Here is a 25,922-nt window from a genome sequence, read left to right as displayed (position 1 = left end):
CAAAATCCAAATTAATTATTTTATCAATGAATTTTTTATCTTTAAGTTGTAAATAAAACTATAAAAATTTGAAAATCACGTTATTTCATAGGGAATGAGAGAAACAGTTCCCCTCCTCGTATCTCTTCTTTTGTTGGATCGGGTTGGATCGGATCAATGCCACTTGGGCACCAAAAATATGGGTATAAAATAAAATTATTAAATATTATTGTATTTTTCTATGGATAATAATTTCTTAAATATACGTATGGTCGGTATACGCATGTTTTTGTGGATGGTCAAGAGCTAAATCATGTTATCCAACAGGAAATCATCGTTGTCATCAATCCGGCCGTCGTCTTAACACACGCCGTCAAATTATCATGATGGTGGTGATTATCGGTCCACTTGACATTATAATTAGTGATCATTAAGTTGCCAAGCACCACTGTTGACGTACCATATCAAATCTCTCCATGCCCAGATATTTATTTGATGCTAGCCGCTTGACGAAAATGGCCCTCATTCCAATATTATTTACCGAGGCAGCCAGGCAAGCTTTTATGGTTAGTGCACTATAAGCCTTTTAATATCACAGGAGTTCAAATTAAAGCTAAAGAAAGATTATCATCTTGTCTGCCCCCTGTTTCTACATTTATCAACATATTATTAAATGCCTCCTCAGAATTTTAGATTAATAAAATGTTATTAAAGTCTAAAATATATATGGTTAAATGATTTAATTCATGATAAAATCACTTCTTAAATAGAATCAATGTTATACTCATGTCAAACCCGACCAAGATCAAATTGGGAATTATAAATTCAGACCAAACTCGTATATAATTTAAGTTACTATAGGTTTTCATGAGTTATTAAATAAAATAATTAATTTAAAGTTTGTTATAAAACCTTAAAATATGTTCATTGGTTATTAACTTAACATAAATGATAACTTATAAGTTCAAATTTTAACCTTCTAAAATATTTTAATAATATATAAAAATTATAAACTTATTAATTTAAGATTGATAAAAAGGTGATAAATCATAGTATAAGATAATGAGAAAATTTTAGTTTATTTATCATGCTTTTAATATTATAAATAAAATAATAATAATAATAATAAATTATTAAAATAATACAGGAAGTCGCAAAACAAAAAACCAACTATATGAATTAGAGGGAGAAAAACAAAGAGATAAAATTTAAGATTTCATAATTGGTGAGCTCCTTAACTTGTTTTCTTGTTTTTATTCTCATTTTTTATTTTTATTCCCAATAGAGCAAGATTTAAGGAGAGTTAAATTGTCTATAATTTTGTTTTTAGAAAGTCTACTCTTCCTCGTCTTAGACTTTCAAAATAATAATAATAATTTGTCCTTTCGATATTAGACTTGTAAAAGAAATTTTATTATTGTTGTACTCATAATGCGGTCATGAAGTTTAGAAAAAATAAATTAATAGGAAAATTAATGGTAACACAAGTGATTGTGGTATATATATATATATATATATATATATATATGTGTGTGTGTATTATTTTTATTAAATCATAGGTTTGTGGTAATGAAATTATGTTTTTAAATATTTTCTAAAATATTATTTTTTTAAAGGGTGAGGAAATATTTATTATTATCAAGAAACTTTATATTCCAAAAAATATATTATTTCTTTTCTATACCATCTCATTTTAAGAGTTGTGTTGTTGACTCTAATTACCTAGTTCTATTGGATTAAAAAATTTAGCTAATTGGATAGTCATCAATCAATCGGATGATACTATTTTATTGACTTGATGTCTTTTGATTTGAAGGGTCATTGAATCTAACAATCTCATTGATTGAACAAATCTAATTATCTAGTTCTATTAGATTAAAAAATTTAGCTAATTGGGTAATCATTGATCATATGATATAATTTAATTAGCTTAATGTCTTTTGATTTTGAAGGGTCACTGATTCTAAAAATCTCGTTGGTAAGACAAACTTATTTATACTTTGTATGTTTTAAAGCTTTGTTGTAAATTATGTTATATTTGATTTTCTAAAAAGAGATTATTTTATATAACAATCCTCGTTAGTTTGTTCCTTTTTAGACTTTAGCTCACCATTTCTACTCTTCAAAACCTCTATTGAATACTTTTGATGTAGATGATAAGAACTGACAATGAAATAGAAATTCTAATTAGTTTATTGTTTGTTTAGGCTTGAATTCTTTAATTAGACATTTAGTTATGATTTGAATTAAGAGTTATGTTTAAATTATTCACTTGATTTTTATTAATATTTCGTAGTTATTATATTAAACTTTTATCAAGTATTTTAAAAAACTCAAAGGCTTCCAACATAAGCTTTTAAGTTTTAAAACTAGATTTACCAACTCTAATGGACACTACAATCCTAAGTATTCCACTAACTTGAAGCCTTTTCACTAAAGAGTAAATAGATAGAAAAGATTTTAGTCCAATCCTAGTATGCACTAAAGGAGTTTGCAAGTTTGGATTCAATGCATTTAAATAAAGAGTTTTGAAAGAGAGAAAATTAGTGTATTCAATTCAATGCAAGTGTTTTTTTTTATTCTTAAATACAATGAAGCTCTTCAATTTATAGAAAAGAGGCTTGGGCACCTAAAACCACAAAAGTGGCCTTGATAGGTGAAGTTTTAGTTCAACTAATTTATTAGTCAATAGTGCATTTAATGCATAATAGGTGATTGTTGACATTTTTTCGATTCGACCGACTCTTGATTGGATTTTAATCGAGTGAGCCAAAACCTCAATCGGCCACATACATGAGCTAATGGAAGAGAAGAAAATTGTGTACCCTCAATTGATCCTTGAGTTGAAGAACCCAACCGGGTTAAATTGGTTCCCCAATTGATCGATATAATTGGTTCAGGATACTCTTAATTGATTACACTTAAAAGTGCAAAAAATACTTCTAGTTTTTAGTTCCAAGTTTCCAATAACTTGTATAACGCCCTTAAAAATCATTTCAAGCCAGTTTTGAAAGAATTAGACATAAGGTTTTGAGTTAAAGTTCATATTTATCCAATTTAATGATAAAATATCATTTTAAAATTTAAATAATGATGAAAAAAATAACTTTGAAGTGCATAAAAAAATATTTAGACCAAAGTGCACCAATAGAAACCATCTTACAACATTTCCTAGACACTTTAAGTCTACAAGAGGTCCACTTCTTTATATCATTTGAATTTCTTTCAAGGATACTTTAGCTTTCTTTAGAATTTGTCATTGAAACCTAAAAACTTTACTCAATTTAAACTTGTTAGTGCACTTGACTTTGTTTTGTGATCATCAAAACCTAATTAGGAGAACTCTTAGGCTAATACCATGTAATTTGCAAAAAATGAATATTGGTAGACCTTAGTAAAGTTGAGGCTATTGTCAGTTAAACCAGACTTAACTTAGTATTTGAGGTTAGGAATTTTTTGAGTTTCAATAGTTACAACATATGTTTTATAAAGGGGGTTCTCTAAGATTACTCTACCTTTAACTAAGCTATTGATAATAAGACCAAGTTTGTATTGTTAGATGGTTGTGAGAAAAGTTTTCAAAAGTTGAAGAATAGATTTTTTATTGCTTCAATGTTCACTATCCCTTATGGTTCTAGAGTCTTTGTTATTTATATTGATGCTTTGTATCAAGGGTTTGATTACGTGCTTATGAAGAATGGGAAAGTCATAGCTTATACTTTTAGATCGTGTGAGCAAAACTAACCCACTCATGATTTGGAATTGGTAGAAGTGGTTTATTCTCTTAAGATATGGAGATACCATTTGCATGATGAGATGTGTGAGATCTACATTGACCATAAAATCTTGAAATTGTTGGTTTCTCATAAGGAATTAAATATGAGATAAAAAGAATAATTTGAACTCCTCAAGTATTATCATGGTAAGACAAATGTAGCAATTGGTGCCTTAAGCAAGACCCCTCTAGTTTTTTAGCAATGTTAAAGGTGAAACAACCATATTTTCTATTCGACTTGGAGAGCATGCAAGTTCTATTCGATGCTTCAAAGTCTAAAGTTTTATTTGCTCATCTTAAGGTTCAACCAAATTTGTTGGAGAGGAATAAGTTCTTATAAAGTGATGATTCACAGGTTGTTCAATTTCTAGATGGGGTTAAGACAAGTATTAAGCTTAACTTTACTATGATGGAGCATTGAAATTTAGAACTGGTTTGCATGTGTTCATGTTGGAAATATTAGGAAGGAACTTTTAGAGGAAGCTCATTTTTCCAAGTTTGTAATCCCCTTTGGTACAAATGTTAAGATTCTATGAATAAGATTTTATATTATTTAATTTTAATCAACTCTTCTACTTAGTTCAATCTTTAACTTTGCATTCCGTAAGAATTTATCTTTTAAATATTTTTTAATATATTAGTTTTTTGAAAGACTAGGAAAAATATCTTATTCTTATAAAAAAATTTTAAAATTAAATTTTTTTTTTTTCTATACTACAATACCTAGTCTTAGTTAATAAGGATTGTGGTTGTGAACCCTAATTGCTTAATTTTACGAGGAATGGAAAATGTAATCGATGAGATATTCATTGATTGATTGGTATTTTCAATTATTTATTTATTTTTTAAATTTCTTACTTTTTCTTTTTAAAAAAAAAATACATTTAGTTGAATATATATATATTTTGGATTATACAATCTTCTTTACCTTTGGATTTTGAACATTTTAGAAAACTTTTTTTTTTTAACCCTTTTAAGGAATTTTTGAAAACATCAAAATTTTATAATTTTCATAGTTTTACCTTTTTTTTTTTTTGGATTAATTGTTTATAAAATGAAGGTTGATTTGATGCATTCAAACAGGTTCTGTTTTCTATAAAAATAAAAGTAGAAAATTATTGTTTATATGTAAATAAGATCTAATTTTCTAAAGGGGAAAAATTTACTTAAATGTTATTTTTGGAAGTATGTTCTTTTAAATTATTACTTTAAAAACTCTATTATTTGTCATATTTTAGAAAATAGAAGATGATTACGAGAGGTTTTTTTTTTTTTTTGCTAAAAGTAACTTATTATTTGTTTATTTTTTTTACTTTAAATTTTTTATTGAATAAAAAAATTAAAATATTTAATATTATAAAAATAAATAACTTAATACTATTAAACACTAATTAATTTTAATTTCTATTTAAAATTAAATAAAAATATAAACACCACCTCCATGTTTTGATATAAGCTCTTTTTTGCGATGCTTTTTTACTTGAAGAGAAAAAATCAAGAAAGTTGTTGAAATGACACCATACTTGCATGTAGAAAATGTGAAGACTGAAATAAACCCATGGACCCCTCTGCTAACTCCAATCCACAGAGTCAAAACTGAGAAAAACGTTGGCTCATGGACTTGTCAATTCACCTAAAATTGTGTGGACTGTAAATAGATTGCCATAATCATGCTTCTTTTTTATACCAAAAAAAAAAAAAGAGAGACAGTCAGTCAGACACATCATCTACACCTTTTGACCAAAAAATGACTCTTTTTCATGACATGTTTTCGTTGATTGATCAACTTTCATTTGGGTAAAAACTAAAATGCATTACAGGCAGGCTGTCTTTCGGAAATGGGTGCCCAACCGCTAAACCAACCAATCCAAAGTTTAGTTTTTAAAATTATCCAGCCCATCTTTTAATCCAATTTATAGGCATTTTATTTCATGGTCTCCTTTCATTCATTTAAATAAAAAAGAAAAAAAAACTATTAAAGAGATTTTTCTCTTAAAAATGTCATTTTTTTTTGAAGTTTTTCAGTTTTTTTTTTTTTTTTTTTGTTCTTTATGATTCTCGTATTCATATTTCATATTTCTATTTATGGCTTGGGACAAAAAACATGTCGAAGAAAAAATCAAATTGAAATTCTTGGACATGTAATCCAATTTATTTTATTTTATTTTTATTAACATTATGTAAACCCAAAAAGAGAAGTGCAGAAAATTTGAGAAAACTTAAAAAGAAAAGAAAAGAAAAAAAAAACAGGTCGACTAAGTCATGTATGCATGTATATGTCTGGTACTGCTTGTCACACCTCCTTGTTCAGAGTTTATAATTCGGTCGTGGTTCAACGTAGTTCCAAACTTTCAGCAATATCATAAATAGCAAAGCCACAGGGTTTTGGGTGTTTTGCATGGATGAAATCACATGATGAAGGTGGGCATGACCTTACAAAGTTGGGACATGGTGTGGCCTGTAGGGTAGTTTCTCAAATCCATTGAAGGGGTCTCCATGGCTATCAATTATCTAACTGCATGCCCTTTAACTTATCCACAATGTTGCTTTCATTATACTATGTTTTCTTTTTGCCATGAATCAATGTGTTAGGCAAGAGTTTCCATTGCAGAAGTGTTGCATGCATGAAAATATTGCTTTTATTTATTCCACCTTGCATTGTCTTCATCTACTTCTCCCTTCAAGCTATGAATGTATGTACGTATATGTAAGCTTTTGGGCGATTTCATAGGGATAATGAAGCTTGACTCCAGTGTAAGATATCTGCTTAAAACCCTAGCAATGGAGTTTTCACTGATTGAAACTATAAAGGTGAACTTATATAACAAATGCAACTAGCTAGATATGGTTTGACTGACTTGTCTCAATTGCATTCTCTTTACAATAATGGAAAGAGCTGGGTGCTATGGGAAACATGGCCCAAAAAAGGATGTTCCCTTGTCTATACATAAAGGAAAAGAGAGTTCTTGATATTTGTGTGGAAAGGAAAGAGGGGGGGACAAGCTTAGGTCTAGTTTGAATTGTTTAGGAAAATCATGACTTTGACATCTCATGAACATGGCTTAATTTATCTCCACCCCCATGTGACCATGGCTAACTAGCTACATAGACACCCTTCAATTTTATCAAATGGAGAAGTGAAATAACTCTACTCCTCTTTGCTCCATTTCTCCTTGTTTGAGATTGAATCTTAAGATCATAATTGAAAACTTGTACAAATATGTTATATCCCATATTGCTAGCAAGAACTTCCCAACACTTACAAAAGGGTTTTCTGATGGTATATATGCACGTAGGGCCGGAGCCACCTTGTGCCCAAGACATTGGCATTTTATTTTGCCCTAAAAAATAAATTTCATATCATGCTCCTCTAAACTTCCTTTGTAGCTCTGCCATTGTATCTACGCGTATTTTAAAGTCTAAATAAGTTGTATTTTCACATAATAAGAAGCAATTCAAAAGATGTATCCTTCATCCCAATGAGAATTATGAGAGTAAGTGATGCATGTGTGTGTATCCAACATCCCTTGGCACTTTCAGCTTTACCCATAAAAGCAAAAAATGATTGCTAGATGAAAATTTGAATGGGCCATAATTTGACCAGCTCACTCTTTTCGGCTTGCCCCATCCCTTTCTCGCCTTTATATTTTTACTTGTCTTTGTTGGCTTAAAAGAAAGGTGATTTGGGGTCTTCCTCTCTCTTCAAGACACCTTAATCCCAAAAACAATGTGAGTTGGTACAATTTTCCCGGTCGCCAAACAGAATGGAAATGGAAGGAACAAAAAGAGAAAGCAAAGAAAACCTTCATAACACGCTTAGAGGTTGCACTTTTTTAGACATCATAACCACTATTAGCTTATAAAAATTTCTCTCTTTGAATGGTTATAGAGTTCCTTCCTGCTCAAAACAATCAACAGAAAAGTAACTAAAGCTGGCTTGGGGCTGGGCCAACCATTAGACATGGTTTTACTTTGTTGTTGCAAACTGAGCCCAGGCCCAAAGAAATTATTACTGTGGGGTGTGATTAAGCTTTATGTCTAGGAACCATATTTAAAAATATTTTTATTAAAGAAATTTAGTTAAATATCCACAATAATGGGCCGAGCAGCTTCCCTCGTCCATGTCCACAATAATTTTCAGTCCTCTTACGAGTATAGAGGAAAAAACACAATGATGAAATCTTTTACTTCTTTCCCATTCAGATAGAGATGCTGGTAAATTGATAAGAGTGGAAACCTAAAATTAGGAGACAGGCTTTGCTTTTGGATTGGTTTGGTTGTTGGCTGAGTGTATTTGCACTTGCGTTTGCCTTTGCCTACTCTTGCCATTAGTCACTCCTTCCTTGCTAAATGCTGATTGCAACCCATAAAAAGAAGTGCAAGCACCTTGTCTTCTCCTTACTCAACATTCTCAATCTCATTTTATCTTTCAATACTTCCATCATTTTATTTTAAGGCTTTTTCAAATCATACACCAACATTTAGTTATATGGGAAAAAAAATATCTTACCATAGGCACTCAAAAACAAAATCCAATGTATAAGATCTCGATTGGACATCTTGATCAATTAGATTGTTTTATGGGCATTTTATGGGCATTCCTTTATTCAAGATCTACTAAATCAAATAATTCAAAAGGACTCTTTAAATGGATCTGCTGATTCACCAATCATTAATGTTTCTTTCAATGAGAAGAATTCCTTTAATTTTATGAATTTTTCAGATTACTCTTTTCTTTAATATCATTCAAAAAAAAGTTTTGGATTGCCTAACATTCCATCAGTTAGGCTTAATTTCTAATTATATGTATCTTTTTAAAAAATAAAAATGAGGTTTTAATCATCAACTATGCCATGTTTATATGTCAATCACCAACAATGGGACTTTAAAAAACCTAATGTTTTGCCCTAGTTACTATTTTTTTAGAGTTTTGAGTAAAGGTAATTCATTTTAAAAAAAAATTACCTCAATAAATTTCTATCAAAATATTTTTTAAATCAACGCTAGCTTCTCAATCATATGGGCATTCATGTGGCCTTTTTTGTTTTTTGTTTTACACTTTAAAATCATAATTAGTAACTATAATGTTTAATATTTATTTTAAAACATAAAATTATAGTAACTAATTTCATTTTTAACCTTAAATTTAAAACCGGAGTTGTTGAGTATACTTTTCACCAACTAGTTTTATGTCATGCGGATGATGAAAAGTATTTTGCAATGATGAAACCTTAAATTTGTTTCCATTTGCAAAGGAAGAAAAATCGGTTTGCAATAGAACAGTCTAGTCTTTTCAAGACGGAGGTTTGAAATAGCAGATAGAGAGAGCTCGAGGGATTACGTTTGATGTTTCTCTACGACATGCATGCACTAGTATAGATGGAAGCTTATGACGATCCTAGTTGTCATAGTTGGCAATAGCACATTTTTTAACCTTTCCCTGTCTTCTTCATGGAGAAAGATGGGCCGTGTCACCACCTCAAGAAGAGAAGATCTCAGGATCAATTCAAATTGCCCACCATTTCTAGGGCACATTGGGGCTCTTCTCTCCTAGAAACCCCAGGTTTGGAGATCTCTTCTTAGTTTGAGCCCTCCTTTGTGGTGTAGACACATTAGATGGAGACTGATTTTTGTTATGCATGATCTCCAGAAGCTCTCACTGTTTAGACTCTCTTAGGTGGTATTTCCAGCCCAAATTCAATTGAGCTGTCATGGGCCAGCCCGGGCTAGGTTGAGTTTCCCGAATCCGGAATTACTTTAGCCCAAATGGCCCTCTGCAGTTTTTCATGGCCCAGTCTGTCTTTAAAGTTGGGCTTCAATCAAAAGGCCGGACCCGTCAACTAAGTCCATTTCTGACTTTTCCCGATTTGGACCAACCTGATTTAGATATGTGGGACCAGCTCACCGATTTTCAGCCGTCGATCATGCTCAAAGAGTTGAGTAGGCTCATTAGTAGATAAAACTTCTACAACAAGCATCACCGGAGTATATTCTCATTATCCTACTTCGAACTACCTTACATCTGGCGTTTCATACCCGAAACTTGCATCCTAACGAAGCCTTTTCACGCCACATCAGCACGAGTAGTGGGCCCACCAAGGTCAACTGATCTAACGGCCCAAAACCATCGAAATCTGTAACTCATCCATTTCCACACGTTCCTCCCATGGCCAGCTCACTTCTTGTTGCTCAAGTATAAGAAGTCGTATGAGTGGATACACACGAGAGAATTCATTATCTTTTATTACTTGCTTTAAAGATAAATATTTTAAATCTTATAAAATTCTATAAATAGTTGAAGAAACCAGCGAGGTTGCCGTATTTTATCTTCGACGAAACGACGCGCTTCGAGTGAGAGAAAAAGAGCTGGTTATCTTCTTTTCTTTGTGTTCTTTGATTTCGTCTTCTAAAAGGTTTGATTTTTTTTTTCTTGCTTTTGTTTTATTTCTTTTCTTTGATTTCAATTTCGTTGACTTCTGAATCGAATTTTCCCGGAAATTCTAAGGTTTTAATTCTTGAATTTATCCCTTTTTTCCTTCCTTTTTTTTCATTTTTAATTTTAATTTTTTTTATATGGTATTATGTGAACACGATTTTATGTTGGTTGTCGCTCTGGTTGTTGGTGGTGATGATGATTTTTGCTGATGAAGGTTTTTGTGTGTATGGACCTGTAAATTTAGGGTTAGGGTTAGGGTTGTGTATTTTTTGGTTGTTGGATTTTGGCATTTAAATTTTTGGTTCAAATGATCTTGCTGATCATTCTGGTTCGTTGTATTCTGAAGAAATCTTTGTTTTTCGTTGTTGGGTAAGGTATTTTTTTTATTTTGTTAACATTTTGAGAGTGCTTTTCTTGTCTTAATATTTATTATAAACTTGATCATTGCTTCCAGCCGCAAGAAAAGTGTTTTCAAAGTGATAAAAGAGAAGGATGCATAATAAATTGATAGAGTTTTGTTCTTTTTTACTTCAGGAGGAATGGCAAAGAGTTACTTCAAGCAAGAGCATGATTTTGGTATGTACTTGTTTATTTTTTTCTAATTTTGTGATGGATGATTTTTTTTTTTTTCATTGTTTTTTTCAATTTTTATCGTTAGTCAATGGCTTGTTTTAGTTTCTGAAAGTATGAGCTCTTTTTTCTTCAGAGAAGAGACGTGCAGAGGCTGCTAGAATTAGGGAAAAATACCCAGACAGGATTCCGGTGAGAGAATTGAGCGCTTTTCCTCTAATTCAATTATTCATTATGTGCATGTCAGGCCTTTTATAATAGTAACGTTTTTAAAGGTTGAAAACCAATGCGTTTTTATCATTTGATTACAATGTCAAGATGAACAATGGTAATGTTTTTATAAGGTGTAGAACCAACATGGTTTTATAAGATGCCTCAGTTATGGTTTTATTAAGCCAAATGGTCCAGTATTATGCTTGTGCTATTTGGTATTGTAGACATTGTTATATACTCTTCTGTTCCGTGGAATATTTCCAAATTTTTGAAGTGGTTGAAAATTGTTCTTTGAGAACTTGAAATGTTCTTAACCTGTTTTTTATATTTTAAATATTTTTTTAAATAACCTTTGGAAACTAGTGAAAACAACTAAAATATGTTTTTAGAAAATACTATGTTTTTGTTTTTTAGAACAAAAAACTATTTTTTGTTTTTTAGTTACCAAAAATGTTTTCCCGTTTATTTATTTTTATTTTGGAGAACATAAAATTGTTTTGAAATATAGTTGCCTAGCAGGGCCATAATCTTACCCCTAATGTTAGGAGAATAGAGTTGGATGCTTGTCCCCTTCTTAGAGGCTAAAACTCAGACACTGAACAAATAATGTTCTTAGAGGCAATACTGTACAAATGATGTTCTTTAGAGGCTAGATTCAGACACTGAACAAAGACATCTAGACATACATGATGATCTACCCTCAATGCTTTTTTGGGTTCCAACACCTACTCATTAAAAGAAAATTATAATAATATTAGTGCATCTCATAGTCTCTCTATTATGCATTTTGACTTCACATTTTGACTAATGTGTATATGACTTGTTTTTATGAATTGAAGGTGATTGTCGAGAAGGCTGAGAGAAGTGATATTCCGAACATAGATAAGAAAAAGTAAGCACCACTTCACTTTGTTAATTTCTCTGGAATTCTGTTTTCTTTCCTTGTTCACTTATCTTTCATCTTTTTTTTCTTTTTTTCTTTTCTTTTTCCACTATTGCATGTCAAGTTGAATTTATCTCAATTCTAGTGAAAAAAATCTCATCCAAGCCTAAAGCTTTCTTAAGCATGTGTACTAAATAAAGAAAAAGATGTTTAGGAAGGGTTACTGCTTCCAGTTTCCATAAAAAAAAGGAAGGGTTGTTGTTTCCAGTGTCCACAGAACATATTGGAATGACAAGTGTGAACTATATAACCGCTCAAAGAATCTAAGTAGTAAACCCTCTTCAAAATGGGTTCTGTCCTATCATTGAACCTAATGATTTTTATTCTTTGACTTTCCTGTACCTTCAAGTTGTCCTTCATTCCAAAACACAATGATAGACTGCTTCCTAAAACCAGATACTTTCCTATCTCATGATGCATATCCAGAGATATGATTATTATTAATAGGTTGAGCCCATATGACAGAACCATCCATTTGCATGCAAACAAGGTACATTGTTTCTTCAATGTTCTGCTCAATTGTCGAGGAGAATATTTTCGTTAGTGATGATTTCACAAGCACCTTTTCTTTCTCAAGATGAAAGGTTTCCAATTATTTTTCAGGAAAACTTATAATCTTATGTGGATGCTCTACCTATTTCTGTTTTTACATATATTTGTACTTGTGTCTATATTTTGGGTAATTAACACATGATCTTATTCTTAAATGAACTTTCCACAGACCTAACCAATTACCTTGTTGTCCTCATTTAAACTGCCTTTTCTTTGTATTACATCACACCATTCTTTGATAACTACACATGTTTGCTACGAATACCCTGCCTGCATTCGAAATGTTTTTAGCCTATTTTTTATGTTTTTAAATATATTTTAAAGATGACTTTTATATGCAGTGTTTTATTTTTAATCATTATCTGTATTTGTCTAATTATTTTGTAAAATAACCCTTAGAAAACAAGTGAAAACAATTAAAAATAACTAAAAGATGTTATTTAAAAACACTTTGTTTATTATTTTTTAAGAATAAAACACTGTTTTCTGTTTTTTATTTGTCAAATGTGTTTTTTTGTTTTTTTGTTATGGAGAACAAAAAATTGTTTTCAAAAATGGTTTCCAGAACATGTCCTTAGTATTTACAATATAAACTGACTTTTCCGCTCAATCCTTGAAAATTTGTTTTGCTATGTTCTTTGCAAATAGACTAAACGAACAACATAAAGAGGTTAAGTTCCAAACGAAGTTGCGATAATTTAGGAAGAAAAAAATACCATGGCAGCTAAGTAAAACACCTTTGACAAAATTGGAAAGAACCCAAGCCATCCAAAAAGGGAGAAAAACAAGGACAACAAACTGGAGACATAGTTATGGTGGATAAAGAGATGCAGTGCAAACTCCTAATCTTGGTTATGGAGGTCATGCCAATTAGCCGTACACCAACTTTTCCTATAAGCTAATCAATGGTATGAGTTTTCTTGCACACTGTCTCCCAAACAAAAGCTGACCTTGGATGATATATATTAATATTTTTAGAGGTCAACATGGACTTATTTTGGTATAGATGTTTGCTCATGTTAGTTCTTAAATCCATGGTCCTTTGGGGAATGCATTGCTATTGGTTAGTAGCAGTTACTTCAAGTTGGTGGTCATTTTTGTGGTAGTAGTGTGATTTTGCTTACATCCCCGTTAAAATTACAGGTACCTTGTCCCAGCCGACTTGACAGTAGGACAGTTTGTCTATGTAATACGTAAAAGGATCAAACTGAGTGCAGAGAAAGCTATTTTTATATTTGTGGACAATGTCCTCCCACCTACAGGTAATCCTTGCAATTCTAATTTGTTCTCTACTGATTGATGCTCTGGTTAGGTTCTTTATCACTTTACTTTAAGTAAGCTGTTACATTTATAGATTGAAAATGGGCGTGGTGGTTGTGTCTGTGTTCTTTTTAGGGGCAATCATGTCCGGAATATATGATGAGAAGAAGGATGCAGATGGGTTTCTCTACGTCACTTACAGTGGAGAGAACACGTTTGGATATGAGATACCACATTAGTGATTGATTCTTTGGGCATTGCGGTTGTTTCATTGACAGTTCACCATCTTTGCCTGCATCGTGATAATCTCCATTCCCCTTCATTATTGTGCTTATTTTATGAAGACAATGTCGTTGGCAATATGTACAGTATATTTTGTATATAAAACCCTGCACGATGTTAGAAACTCTTGCTTCATGCTTTAAATAATTAAATTCATACTATCTCTTGCTTCTAGTGTCTTTTGATTTTAAGTAAGCCGCTGAGCAATCATAATCACATACTTATGCTTTTTATTTTTTATTTGGAATCATGCATTTACTTGTTAAGTCATCGAGATTCCAGAAAGGCTACACTGTTACTGGGAGAGAGAGTTTCCTCAGTCTGACTCGGGGATCATGTTGACTTAAAATTTATTATTTATTATTTATTTTAAATTTTAAGTTTCGATTAATTTAAAACTTATTACTTAATTTTTTTTTTAAACAATAAGATTATTTAATAAAATTAACTTAAAACCTATTTGAAATCATAAAATTGATATATTTATCTTCATAGAGCAAAGAAGGTTGAGTAATAATAATGGAGGTTGTAGAGTGGTTAAAGAAATCCAAAAAATAATTAGGGTAAATAATATTAAAAAGGTAAAATAAAAATATAGATTTAAAAATAAATAAATTATTTTTATTTATTATTTAAAATTATTTTTTATTTTTAAGTTATATTATTAAATTATTTTATTAATATATTTAATTTATTTAATTATTTAAATTAAATTATTAAGTTACTTTTGGTTATTAAGTTGATTTATTAAACACGCATTAAAAATTTGTTTATTTATGCTTTTAAAAGGTATTTACAATAAAAAAAATTAAAATGTATTTTTAAAAAAAATGTTTTAAAGAAAAATTAGAGGTTTGGTAAAATTTTAAAAATATTTCTAAAAAATTAAAAAAATCACTTGTAATATTTTTTGTTTTTTAAATTTGATAGGTTGTTTTTTTCAAAGTCAAAACACTTTTAAAAAAAAACATTTATACTAAAAAAAATTTTAAAAAAACAAAAAACACTTGTACGGTGTTTTTGAAATTACTCTTTCAACAACCTTTTATAAGCATCACTTATTTCAATTGCAACAAATTTTCATTTTTTTTGAAGTCATTGTCTCGACAACCTTTTATGACCACCTCTTACGCCAGTTGCAATTATTTTTTATTTTTCTCATTAAAGGTATTATCTTTAGTTATTGAAGTGGTATTTTAATAATATGAGTATTTTTTACTACTATGGCAACTTAACATGAATGAAATTTGAATGATTTGCAAGGGATTTTCTTTTTCAAACTTGTGCATTAAAAAAATATAAAAATAATTAAAATTATATATATATATTCTTTCTCATTAAAGGTATCATCTTTTGGTCATTGAAGTAGCATTTGAATGATTTAGGTATTTTTTACTACTCGGTAACTTGAGAGTGCATGATACTTAGAATTATTTGCAACGGATTTTCATTTTCAAACGTGTGCATAAAAACAAGCACTTCCCATTATTTCTTTCCTGGATGGATGTCCTTGTAGAGTCGAGATAGAACCAAATTGTGTCTTCTGCCCAAAAGTTGTGGACTGACAGAGACAGGTTTTGAGAGTGCAGCACCCCATGTTCCCTTGTAGCAATTGCATTGGACATCCATGATCCATGTTCATCTCTGTTTTATAAGCTTGGTAGGTTCATTGTATCCAAAGCCCCACTAAAATCATGCATATTTTTTCAATTTGGATTCATATTAATATGTGTACGGGCTTGGTGTGTATTAACTATTAACTAAAAGAATTCTAATAATACTCAATAAAATATGGTTCTTATAATGCCGAGTAACAGAAAGACTAAAAAATTAAGAAGATTCATTTTTGTGTTTTGGGAGACAAGCACATTGGTGTTTTGTCACACACATCCTCCATCACTTAAAACCGTCTTGAGTAGGAGCAGATTGGGCAGAAGGGGGGGCTCTGGCCAATCCCAGAGTATTTATTCAGATTGTCTCCAAGATTACATCAAGGACTAGAATCATGAGGTGCTGGCAAATATTCTAGTCTACAATGAAGAGTGAATGTTTGTTGAATTAATGGAAGAACTTGATACAGTGAATATGTTTCTTAACATAAATTTGCCGTGATAATACGGCTGCCGGAACTGGTACTGTACAGCCCAGAGGACATTTCCCCGTATGATAGCCCAAATAGAAGGACATGTTTGGCAACCAATTTGAAAGTACTTCTCAAAAAATAATTTTTTTTATAATTTTTTTTAAGAGTAAAATTATGTTTGAAGATTTAAATGTGAAAAACAATTTTTTTTTTTAACTTGAGGTTTATTTAAGTATACTGTCAAAAATGTTTTATATATTTTTAATTATTACTTAAAATATTTTATCAAATACGTGACGGCACGATTATTTTAAAAATAATGCAAGTTCTCAAAAAGCTTTTTTTTTTTTTTATCAAACGTTTATGTGTTTTATGAGTTAAAAATTGTTTTAATTTTAAAGAATACAAAACTTGTTAGTCAACCACACTGCACACACTGGTTAGTTCATAAGAAAATAAAAGAAAAATTGGAAAAAAAAAAACAGAGAATTAAGGAAGAAGATTAGACCGAGTCTTGTGGAAAACACAATCTTCTTAAAACAGATTCGCCTTCTCCACAGGTGCTTTGAGAATCGCAAGGCGTCTGTCTCCCAGGATAAAACGATCTTCGAATGGCAGCAACAACACTCTGCAGCCACTCCGACGAACTGGAAATTGTTCAACTCTATCACGGACACGGAAGGAAGGAACTCTTCAACACTCTGACAATACTCCAAAGTTTTTCTGTTCTATTTTTTTGAAAGAAAGTCTACCACTATTTATAGACTTCAAGGAGGGAAGAACACAGACAGGTTCAGAAAGCCAAAATGAATTTGGCTTCTTGAGACTCTTAGAATTCTGGAAAAATGAATGAATTTACTTAATTCAATGGATTTACTTAATTTCATTCATCCCCTTTTTCCAACAAAACTATTTTGAAGAATAGTTTTCAAATATATCCTAATTGTTGTGATATTGTTTTAATATTTTTAGGTGTTGAGGGCTTTTTGAAAAAACCCAAGGTTTAGGTAAAAATCAATAGAGGAAGTGTTACACCGACCATTTTTGGGTCATGTTTATGTTTATTAAAATTAAGGTATTTAACTCAATCTAAACACAACATAAATAATAATCAAGTTAAAAATATGAATTCAAATATAATTTAAATATTAAACAAATAAAACAACTCCCCTATAAGGGAGTAAGAATAATTTATACCTAATGATGAAAATATTTGGTAGTTAGATTTCATGGATATATTAAAAAATATCTATAAAAATTTTAATAAAAAATATCAATGAAAGAAGTTTCAAGAAATTTTTTTTAAAATAATAATAAAATAAGAAATAATACACATATTCAATTTTTTTAAATAATATTTGTATGATATAATTTGTAACATTTTGTAATAAATTAATAATATATAAAATTTGAATGCACATTTTATACACATCTACCTATTTTAGGTATATCTAAGAATACAAAAGAAATTATATATATTAATATAAAAAAGATATTAATAAAGACTCATTGAAAAATTATGAGAATGGTTTTTATATGTTTAATAGTCAATTAAATCAAATCTAATTTGGATATTAAATAATTAAAACTAAATCATTTATTAAAATCGTATTTTAATATTTTGTGTTTGATAAGAGTATATTAAAAATATATTAATTTCCAAAATTCTTTTTATTATTATTATTATTATTATTATTATTATTATTATTATTATTATAATGAGAGATGAAAAATTATGAAAATAGCACATGGGTCCAAGTGGTTATCACCTCTTTTTCCATGCTTTTTATCTTCTTTGTTTGCCCCTATTTTTATTTCCCAAACCTAATTTTTATCACTTCCTTTGCTACTAGGGTCATAAGCAGTACAACATGGGAACATGGGAGAAGCCAAAATGTTTTTTGGTTTTTGATTCTATGTTTTTTTTTTCCCTTTTTTTTTCTTTAATTTAATCAAATTTAATACCTTTTTTAGATAATTTTATTAATACAGTCTATAACTTAAAAAGACCAATAAAAAAACATTATTTTTCATAGAAATTAACCTTATTTTGTCTCATACTAAAAGTTATTGTATTTTACTATTTTTAATAATTTTTTTACACAATCTATCTTGTTCTTTAAAAATAATCATTTTTTACTTTTTTTTTTAAATTTTTTTTAAAAAAATAGCTTTTAGCAAAAAAAAAAAAAAAAAAAAATTGAAACTAGACTGAACTTTAAAAGTGACTATATCGAGGTCTGATTCTTTGGGGTTGGTATACAAATGGTCTATATTGTTGAGGTCTTGCGTCCCGATGATCCACGTAGCTACCAAGTGGACGCACGTTTTCAACCAAGATTGAGTTCTGGTTCAGTCTTCCCTATAAAAGATGTCCGGACACACCCTCCGATGGTTTTGTTTGCCATGGCTCGAGAGATTAAGCTGTCTGACTTTTTCAGGGATAGGAAACTTACCTTCCTCCTTATGTGAAGGTCCTTTTATATAGTGTTAGAAGCTCTGCCTCCCTCTTTAATGGTGGGAAGACTTTTTGGCTCGTCATGATGCCTCTAGGTGGTGGCAGGGCTATCATCACCTTTCGGACGGCTGTCAGAGATCATGGGAGGTGACTTACCATCATTCCTGTCCTTTCGCTCTGCAGGTGGCGGAACGTGGGCTGTGTTAGGCTGTCGGAATGACGTAGTAAGACTTGCTTACTTTAGTCAATGACCCGGACAACATATCCGAATAGGATATACTATCGTTCGGGTGTGATGTTCTCGAGTGTCGTGTGTTTCTCCCTGAGAGAGTTCGGATAGGGGAGCGTGCCACGTGTCCTCTTGGGGAGTCCGGATGGAGTTACTCCGGATAGCGATGCGCGCCACGTGTCATCGGGGGAGGGGTCCCTACAATGCCCCCCTTTTAACTTGCCGATTTTGCCCGGGCGAAATGGGTGGGTTAAAAATGATTGTTTTTGAAACTGAGGGTATTTTTTGCATTCATTGGGCCACGTGGTGTGCGGAAGCGAAGAGGAAACAAGGCACTTATGACGAGCCGCCGTCCTTGGGATTTCCCAGGCAGCATGTCTTTTCAATAATGGCGCGGCTGGGCGGTTAGAATACCGAGGGGATGTCTCTCTTTAAATAGTAGATCGAACGCCATACTCTTGCATTTTTTCTTCTGCATTTTCCGCTGGTAGTGCTTTCTCTTCAGCCTTCTGCGTATCTTCGTCTGTGAGTGAGGTTCTAGGGTTTCTGCTAGCAATACTCGTGTCGTGACGGTGACTGCATCGCGAACTTCATCTCCATTTTCCCAGTTTACGCTCGGTACGTTTTCTACTCCTGCCTTCTCCTCGTTGTGTTTGTTTTGCGGTTGCTTCTGGCTTGTTGGGCAAGTTACTTGCAACTGGGGGTCAGTACTGGTTTTTGGGGCTTTTTCGGGGGATTCTGGTTGTGTTTTGGGTGCGTTAGGGTTTCTGTTGCCCCCCTGCGCCTTTTGTGGGTTACCGATTCTTCTTTGCGGTAGAGCCAAGGGTTAGGATGGGGATGCTGGTTATGTTAGGTTTTCTGGACGTTTTTTCCATTAGGGTTGTGGGGTCGGGTCCTTGTTTTTTACTGTTGGCATTCTATCATGCAGGTTCTGTTTCAGCCCCACTCTAAAAAATGTCTGCTAAAAAGGACGTTGTTTCGTCTAGCGCGGTCAGGCAGAGCGGCAAAGATGAGTCCGGAGAGGTCCATGCGAAAAAATCCTTGGACAAGCTGAACGTGAGGGAGTTCTGTGAACGCTTCTGCATCCCGAATGACGTGTCCGTTCAGCTTGTGGACGAAGAGGCCGTGTCCACTGACAAATCTGCGGACAACGCTATCTACTTCACCAAAGAGCAATTCAATGCTGGGCTCCGGTTCCCCCTCCCATCGTTGTTCAAAGAATTTCTTCACTTCACCCATATCCCCCCGGCCTACATCCATCCCAACATGGTCCGGGTGTTGATGAGGCGCAGCATTCTGAGCATGCTGTTCAATCTGGACCTTTCACTGCTGGAGGTTCTTTTCATCTACTCCATTAAGAAAGGGAAAAATGACTTCTTCAGCTTGGCTGCCCGCCTGCCTTCTCTCCAATTGGTGACTGATCTTCCGGATTCGACGAAGGAAGGAGCCAAGGGGCATGTATTAGTCCGAGGTGTTTGGGCTAGGCTACTGGAGCATCCGGAGAGACCGTTTTCCCCAAACCGTTCGCTGGTGTTTCCCGGTAAGGCAGCTTGTGGGGTTTGTCCGGCGTTCGTCTGTTGTTCTTCTTATTTTGGGATTATCAGATGGCTAACATCTTTGGTTGCTGATAATGCAGGTACGGACAAGAAGGGTCGCGTAGTCGAGTGGGTGGAAAAAACGTCCTTCGACCACTTGAACAAGCTATTTGAGATTACTGCAGCCGAGAGGCATCATCAGACGCTGCTTACTGCGCGAAACTTGCTAGCCGTTGTCCGGGAGCCTCAAGCGTACGTCACCAATATTCTCCCTGGGAAGTTGCCAAAAAAGGTAGTGTCTGGGAAGCATTTCGTTCTCAAAGATCTCCCATTCTACACGGAGGTGCGCAAGGCAGACGCCCAAGCACGCCGAGCACTTCTCAACGAATGGGAGGAAAGAAGGCAAGAGGGAACTTTGCGGAGGGCCCCTGGTGATAAACGCTCCGCGCCCTTTCCTCCCGCTGGTGTCCCAGCGGGAAAGAAGAAGAAGGTTTCCACAAAGGGAATAGCAATAAAATCTCCAGCTCCCACAAAGGGAATAGTAATAAGATCTCCAGCTCCCTCCGGCTTGCCCTCTATTTCAAGCGATTCCGTGCGTATCCTTGGTCAAAACGGATCAGGGCCTTCAATGCCAGTGGTTGAACGGCTGGCTCTTCTGGCTGAGGCAGAAACCTCAGTGGATCAGCAACAGATGATGGGTGATCAATGACCCTTTACCTTACCCAATTATTTTAAAATGGTTAGTTGATTCTATTCTTGCTTAATTACCTCACACTTAAACCACTGACACGCACTCTTCACACTAACCTCATCCCACTCCAGTGCCATGAATGACTGAGTCACAATCAAATAATTGAAGTCTTGCACTTGGGGACTTGTCATTTAATTCAAGTCTTCTAAAATTTTTCACCAAGGTGAAATTTTGCAACTCAATTCAATAGCATGCTAAGAGTTCATCCATATAGGTCTTTCCTAACAAAGTAGTTCATGTAAACAATTATTTTAAATAAAGACCCATTAAAAACCGACCTTTGACCCAATTTATCTTAGAGTAACTTTAATTTGAAGACTGAAATTTTCTTGTTGGAAAAAGTTTGAGACAGGATTAAGATAAGAACCTAGTTCCACTTCCACATGAGATGTGGCCAACACAAATATTTAACTTATTGCCGGAGGCAAGATGCTTGTCAACTCCGAGTCCAGCTTCTCCCTTTGTTTGGGGCCAATATATTGTTCATGGCTCTGTGCCATAAACTTATGAGACCTTATTAACAATCCAAGAGTATTACTCTGCATATGTAATTTTGTAGGACAGCTGATGTGGTCGTCCCTAGTCTACATGGCACGATGTCATATGTTGAAGGCACATGGACTCCATGCCATGTGAAATGCATGCTGCTTACCGACGGTAGGGGAGACCCGACCCTCCATGTCCCATAGAAGAGGCGCAGGCGACGGTTTGGCCATGCGCCTTTGTCTCCTCTTCCCAATCTTCCCTCCCCTACCTCCCACTCTCCTTTTGGCCCCAGCTGTTCCAACCTTGCATTGCACCCTTTTTCTCTTAATCATACTGAGTCCAGTAGCCTAGAGATATCAAGTAAAAAAATTGAAAAGTTTTCAGTCTCTATGGAACAACAGCATGTCTAACTATTACATAATCAAGGCTCCTTGTGCATTCTGTCATCTAAAAAAGTGGTAAGCCTAATATTCTAAGCAACATGTAGGCACAGTGAGTGCATGTGTAATAACATACTAGAAATTTTAAGTTAGCTTTGTCATTTTTTGTTTAATTGTTCTAGAGTCGGGTAGTAGTGCTTTCTTTTTCATCTTTTGACACGCATCTGAGGCCAATCAAGTGGTCCAATATGAACAATCATCAAGATTAAGAGTTCCATCAGTAAAACAACTCAACACCAGGCCTGTCGATGGATTGAATATGGACGAGATAGCAACATATTTGGTGGGTCTTGGAATGTTGATATCTATATCTCTCTGAATCAAGTTTTTGTTTTTTTCTGGTTATGAAGTTGGCCAAATTTGGATTAAAGAAGATGCCTTAATCAACTTGAAATTGGGGTTTGAAAATTTTAACATCAAGCAATGTAACAGCAGATTTCTTGCCAAATCAAGGGAAATATCAGAAAATTCGGCCATATGATAATTTTGTACTAACACTCTGGATTTGTAAAACCAAGTATTGTATCAACCTAATTAAGAAAGAAATCTCGAAATATGCTTTTGTTGACCGAATGAAAGTACAGACTTAAAATACCTATAAATGCTATGAACAAATGAGGAGAAGCAAGGTACCTCTGCTGGTGATAAGAATTTCACTTATATGTATTTCAAAATATAGTCCTACCCAAACTACAATTTTGTAGAAGTAAACCACTAACCCATAATAATTTATGCAGCTCTTTTTAGCAGACTACTGGTCAGCTCGAAATTTTATCGTAATTCACTTCAAGGGACATGTGATCTATTAGTCATCACAACATATTTTTGCAGATAAATTGATTTTTATATTCATCCAATAAATATATTCAATTTCTACCACCCACCCTTTTATGGGTTCTCTTAGAAAAACAGTGTGATGCCACTTGATAGTCTTAATCATGGTTCTTCCAACACCTCTTATTTGAAGACGAGTCGGTTGTAATGCTAATTATAAAGATGATCCCACCACATCAATGGAATCAAATATAAGAAAGAAATCAATTGGGTAATGTAAGTATATATATTTTTCTAAGAAAATAAATAAGATGGGCAAGATTCAGGCAAGGAACAAGGAGTCACAAGGAATGCAGCAGTAAAATCTAACACAAAGGAATGGAGTTCCTATATAGATCACATGGGCAGGTCAAAGATTTTCTCCTTGAATCAAATCTTGCAAATATATTACCTTGAATTATCTTTCAGAAGAAATTTCTCTATTCCTACATGCAAGTGCTCATTACGTACCTCTATAATGGGCTTCTCTTTGCTCGGACCACATTGATTAAAACGTGAGGGGAGGGGACAAAGGAGGCCCCCAATATCTTCGATTTCGTTTTCAAGGGTCATCACCCAAACACCTGCATGTTCTCTTAAAGAACTTCTAGCATCACCTACAAAACCTGCATTTAATGCTCTTCATCTTTTTATCAGTACAAATACTTGAAAACCCAACATTGAATTCACACACAAACCTCAATAGTAAATCTGAAACTTCAACCTGATTACCTTTCCTTGACCCTTGTCATCATCTTTCATCATGTCTTCTCTGCTGCTGCTTCTTCTTCTAAGTCTGTCTATGCATGCATGTAACGCTCGCCATCTTGGTGTTATTGGTAAGGAGAACAGAGAAGTCCACCTCCTCAGCAAGGTTGGTGCAAGATTTTTTATCTTCTAAAAGGTTTCAATAACATGGCTAGCAAAGCATTTGATGAGAAGTAGTCTAATTTTCAGGGTTGGGTGCAGGTTGTAGAGGAGGCTGATCAAGTTCATAAGATTTCTCTTCCTCCAAGGCTGATACCCTCCATGGAGACAGCTGAGAAACTCCAACCACAACAAATACTGCCGGTGGGAAGTGACAAAAGAAATCCCCAAGAGAATTGGGGTGGTGTAAAGAATATGATTGAAATAGGTTCAGAGGCTCTTTCTAAAGAAGAGGAAGACAGCAAAAGAACAACTACAGGTTCTGTCAAAAAACGCATCTCTTGGTTCATCTATTTTTTGGCATTTGTGGCATGAGAAATACCCATATTTATCCTAGGAGGACCTTCCTCATAACTGAACAAACCCCTATTACACTCCCACATCTTCCAACCTAGTCAGCAAAAACAGCCTCCCACCCCTCTCCTTTTTGTCTGTTGAAGTGATCTTTATCTTATGTTCGCATGCACAGACTTCATATCCAGAAGAGGTAGCGCCAGAATCTTGAGTCAACTCTTGTATCCTTGCTTCCACAACTTTGACACAATTATTTTACAGCATACTGTTGCATGTGACACCATTCATTGGGTTCTTCTGTTTATATTCAATGTATAATGTATACCATAGAGAAATATTCACCTTTCTATCCTAATTTCTTGTGTTATTAAACTTAAGATTACTGCAATCATTGATATTATATAGTTCTGGAACATGCAGGAAGTAAGATTATAGTTTTATCTTCTCATGAGGATTTGCAACAGGCAACAAAAGCAACAAAAATAGAGGTATACAATTAAATACTCCATACATTCTATTTTCAGATTCGAAAATCCATGGCCCATCTCCTTCACCATGTCCTCAGTGAGGATGGCAAGGGCAGATGGCCTGCACCTGCATGCATGCGTGGTACATGTTTGTGTTGGTATGCACAAGAGTAAATTAAAGGGAAATCCAAGAAAATGGAGTGGAAATGCAAGTAGAAGTGATAAGGAATGGACTATAATTAATGATTAGTGACCCATACAAAAATAATGGAATGTACTGTAGTGTAACATGTTCTTGTCTGACGCCTGTGTAGGGATGGAAGAGGCATTCTCGGTTGATGCTGGGATCTGCACCACATGATGTTGAGGAAACTGTAGATTCGAAGGAAGGTGACATTGTCGAAGATATAGTAGTCATGGATTACGCACAACCCCACAGGAAACCCCCCATTCACAACAAGGATCCCTAGATGATCAATCTTTTTATACGCAGCTAAATGGACAAGCTCATGTATTTTAATTTCTCCCTTTTTTGAGACTGTTTTTCAAGAAGAGGCTTTTGATAATGCAAGATAAGACTCACTCGTCGAAGGCATTTAGTCATGATTATGAGAAGAATTAGTATGACAGAAATTAATGGCCTTGACAAAGGAGTCTTCTCTTGATCCTCAAAAACCCTAGACAAAATATCATCGTCCTTTTTTAATTAGCTAGCTGGTGAGATTGAAGTGAGGAAGATGGATGGGGTCCCTTAAATTTGTATGCATGTATTTTTTTAAATGATATCTTTGAATCAAAGAAGAAACATGTGTGTCCATGGCTGTAAATGAGTTAGTTGGTCCGTTCTGGCAGTTTTCTGTTAGTTTCTGCACTTTGTCTCGATTATACAACTGTTATTTTTCATGGCCTGCCAGAAAATAAAGCCCATCCAAGAAAAATATCAGCTCTGGAAATAGATCTCCCTGAAATTCTTAAAGACAACACCTTTCAGAAGCAGAAAATTAACTCAGGAAGCAGCATTAGCTACCAGTAAACTTGATTTGCAGAGGCCATAGACAATAAGCTAGTTTATAGATAAATACATTCTGATATGCAGTCCTAAAATTTTTAAAATTCATCACTTTCATCCTAATTCTTCTATTGACAGACTAGTTAGAAGGATAGAAGCTTCAACTTACAGATTTAGCAAAGAACTTTCTCTTGAATTTTACATTGGAATACGACCTTGACTGCCATGAAAATTGTTAGTTTGTTATTTATTTTCTTTCACCCGGGAGAATGATAAATCCCAACTGTTCTCAAGAGTTGATGAAGCTTACTACCTATAAGATAGGCGCAGAGAAATTGTCCTAGAGCCCTCTATGATGCTCTTGCCTAAAACAGGTGTACATCTTAAATGTGGGAACAGAGCCCATTAAGTTCCATGAGC

General features: G+C 33.5%; 2 protein-coding genes across 3 annotated transcripts; both read left to right on the top strand.

The window, feature by feature from the left end:
* Window positions 1-9,976: 9,976 nt before the first annotated feature.
* Window positions 9,977-14,184, top strand: LOC100260865 (autophagy-related protein 8f). The gene is made up of 6 exons (XM_002270961.4): window positions 9,977-10,167; window positions 10,725-10,766; window positions 10,897-10,952; window positions 11,813-11,865; window positions 13,612-13,730; window positions 13,864-14,184. Exons 2-6 carry the CDS (start codon window positions 10,730-10,732, stop codon window positions 13,965-13,967), a joined length of 369 nt encoding a protein of 122 aa, XP_002270997.1. The 5' UTR covers window positions 9,977-10,167; window positions 10,725-10,729; the 3' UTR covers window positions 13,968-14,184.
* Window positions 14,185-23,496: 9,312 nt separating this feature from the next.
* LOC100855013 (uncharacterized) lies at window positions 23,497-25,356 on the top strand. 2 transcript variants are annotated; one of them, XM_003631396.4, is made up of 4 exons: window positions 23,497-23,679; window positions 23,763-23,991; window positions 24,447-24,514; window positions 24,808-25,356. In XM_003631396.4, exons 1-4 carry the CDS (start codon window positions 23,569-23,571, stop codon window positions 24,961-24,963), a joined length of 564 nt encoding a protein of 187 aa, XP_003631444.1. In that variant the 5' UTR covers window positions 23,497-23,568; the 3' UTR covers window positions 24,964-25,356. The 2 variants fall into 2 exon arrangements, with proteins under 2 accessions (XP_003631444.1, XP_059597449.1); XM_059741466.1 differs by having other exon boundaries at window positions 23,775-23,991; window positions 24,808-25,355.
* The last annotated feature ends 566 nt before the right edge of the window (window positions 25,357-25,922 follow it).

The sequence above is a fragment of the Vitis vinifera genome, chromosome 2, assembly GCF_030704535.1.
Source record: "Vitis vinifera cultivar Pinot Noir 40024 chromosome 2, ASM3070453v1".
Classification (NCBI taxonomy): Eukaryota; Viridiplantae; Streptophyta; class Magnoliopsida; order Vitales; family Vitaceae; genus Vitis; species Vitis vinifera.
Note: the sequence above shows the minus strand (reverse complement) of the source record. Positions and strands in the feature narration are given on the sequence as shown.

Bases quoted from the DNA above. Each gene is read 5' to 3' on its own strand.
- LOC100260865 (XM_002270961.4), top strand. From the start codon at position 10,730: ATGGCAAAGAGTTACTTCAAGCAAGAGCATGATTTTG. The intron at 10,953-11,812 runs GTGAGAGAATTG...TATGAATTGAAG, and splicing joins AATACCCAGACAGGATTCCG to GTGATTGTCGAGAAGGCTGA. The intron at 13,731-13,863 runs GTAATCCTTGCA...TGTTCTTTTTAG, and splicing joins CAATGTCCTCCCACCTACAG to GGGCAATCATGTCCGGAATA.
- LOC100855013 (XM_003631396.4), top strand. From the start codon at position 23,569: ATGTCTTCTCTGCTGCTGCTTCTTCTTCTAAGTCTGTCTATGCATGCA. The intron at 23,992-24,446 runs GTTCTGTCAAAA...TGGAACATGCAG, and splicing joins CAGCAAAAGAACAACTACAG to GAAGTAAGATTATAGTTTTA. The intron at 24,515-24,807 runs GTATACAATTAA...ACGCCTGTGTAG, and splicing joins CAAAAGCAACAAAAATAGAG to GGATGGAAGAGGCATTCTCG.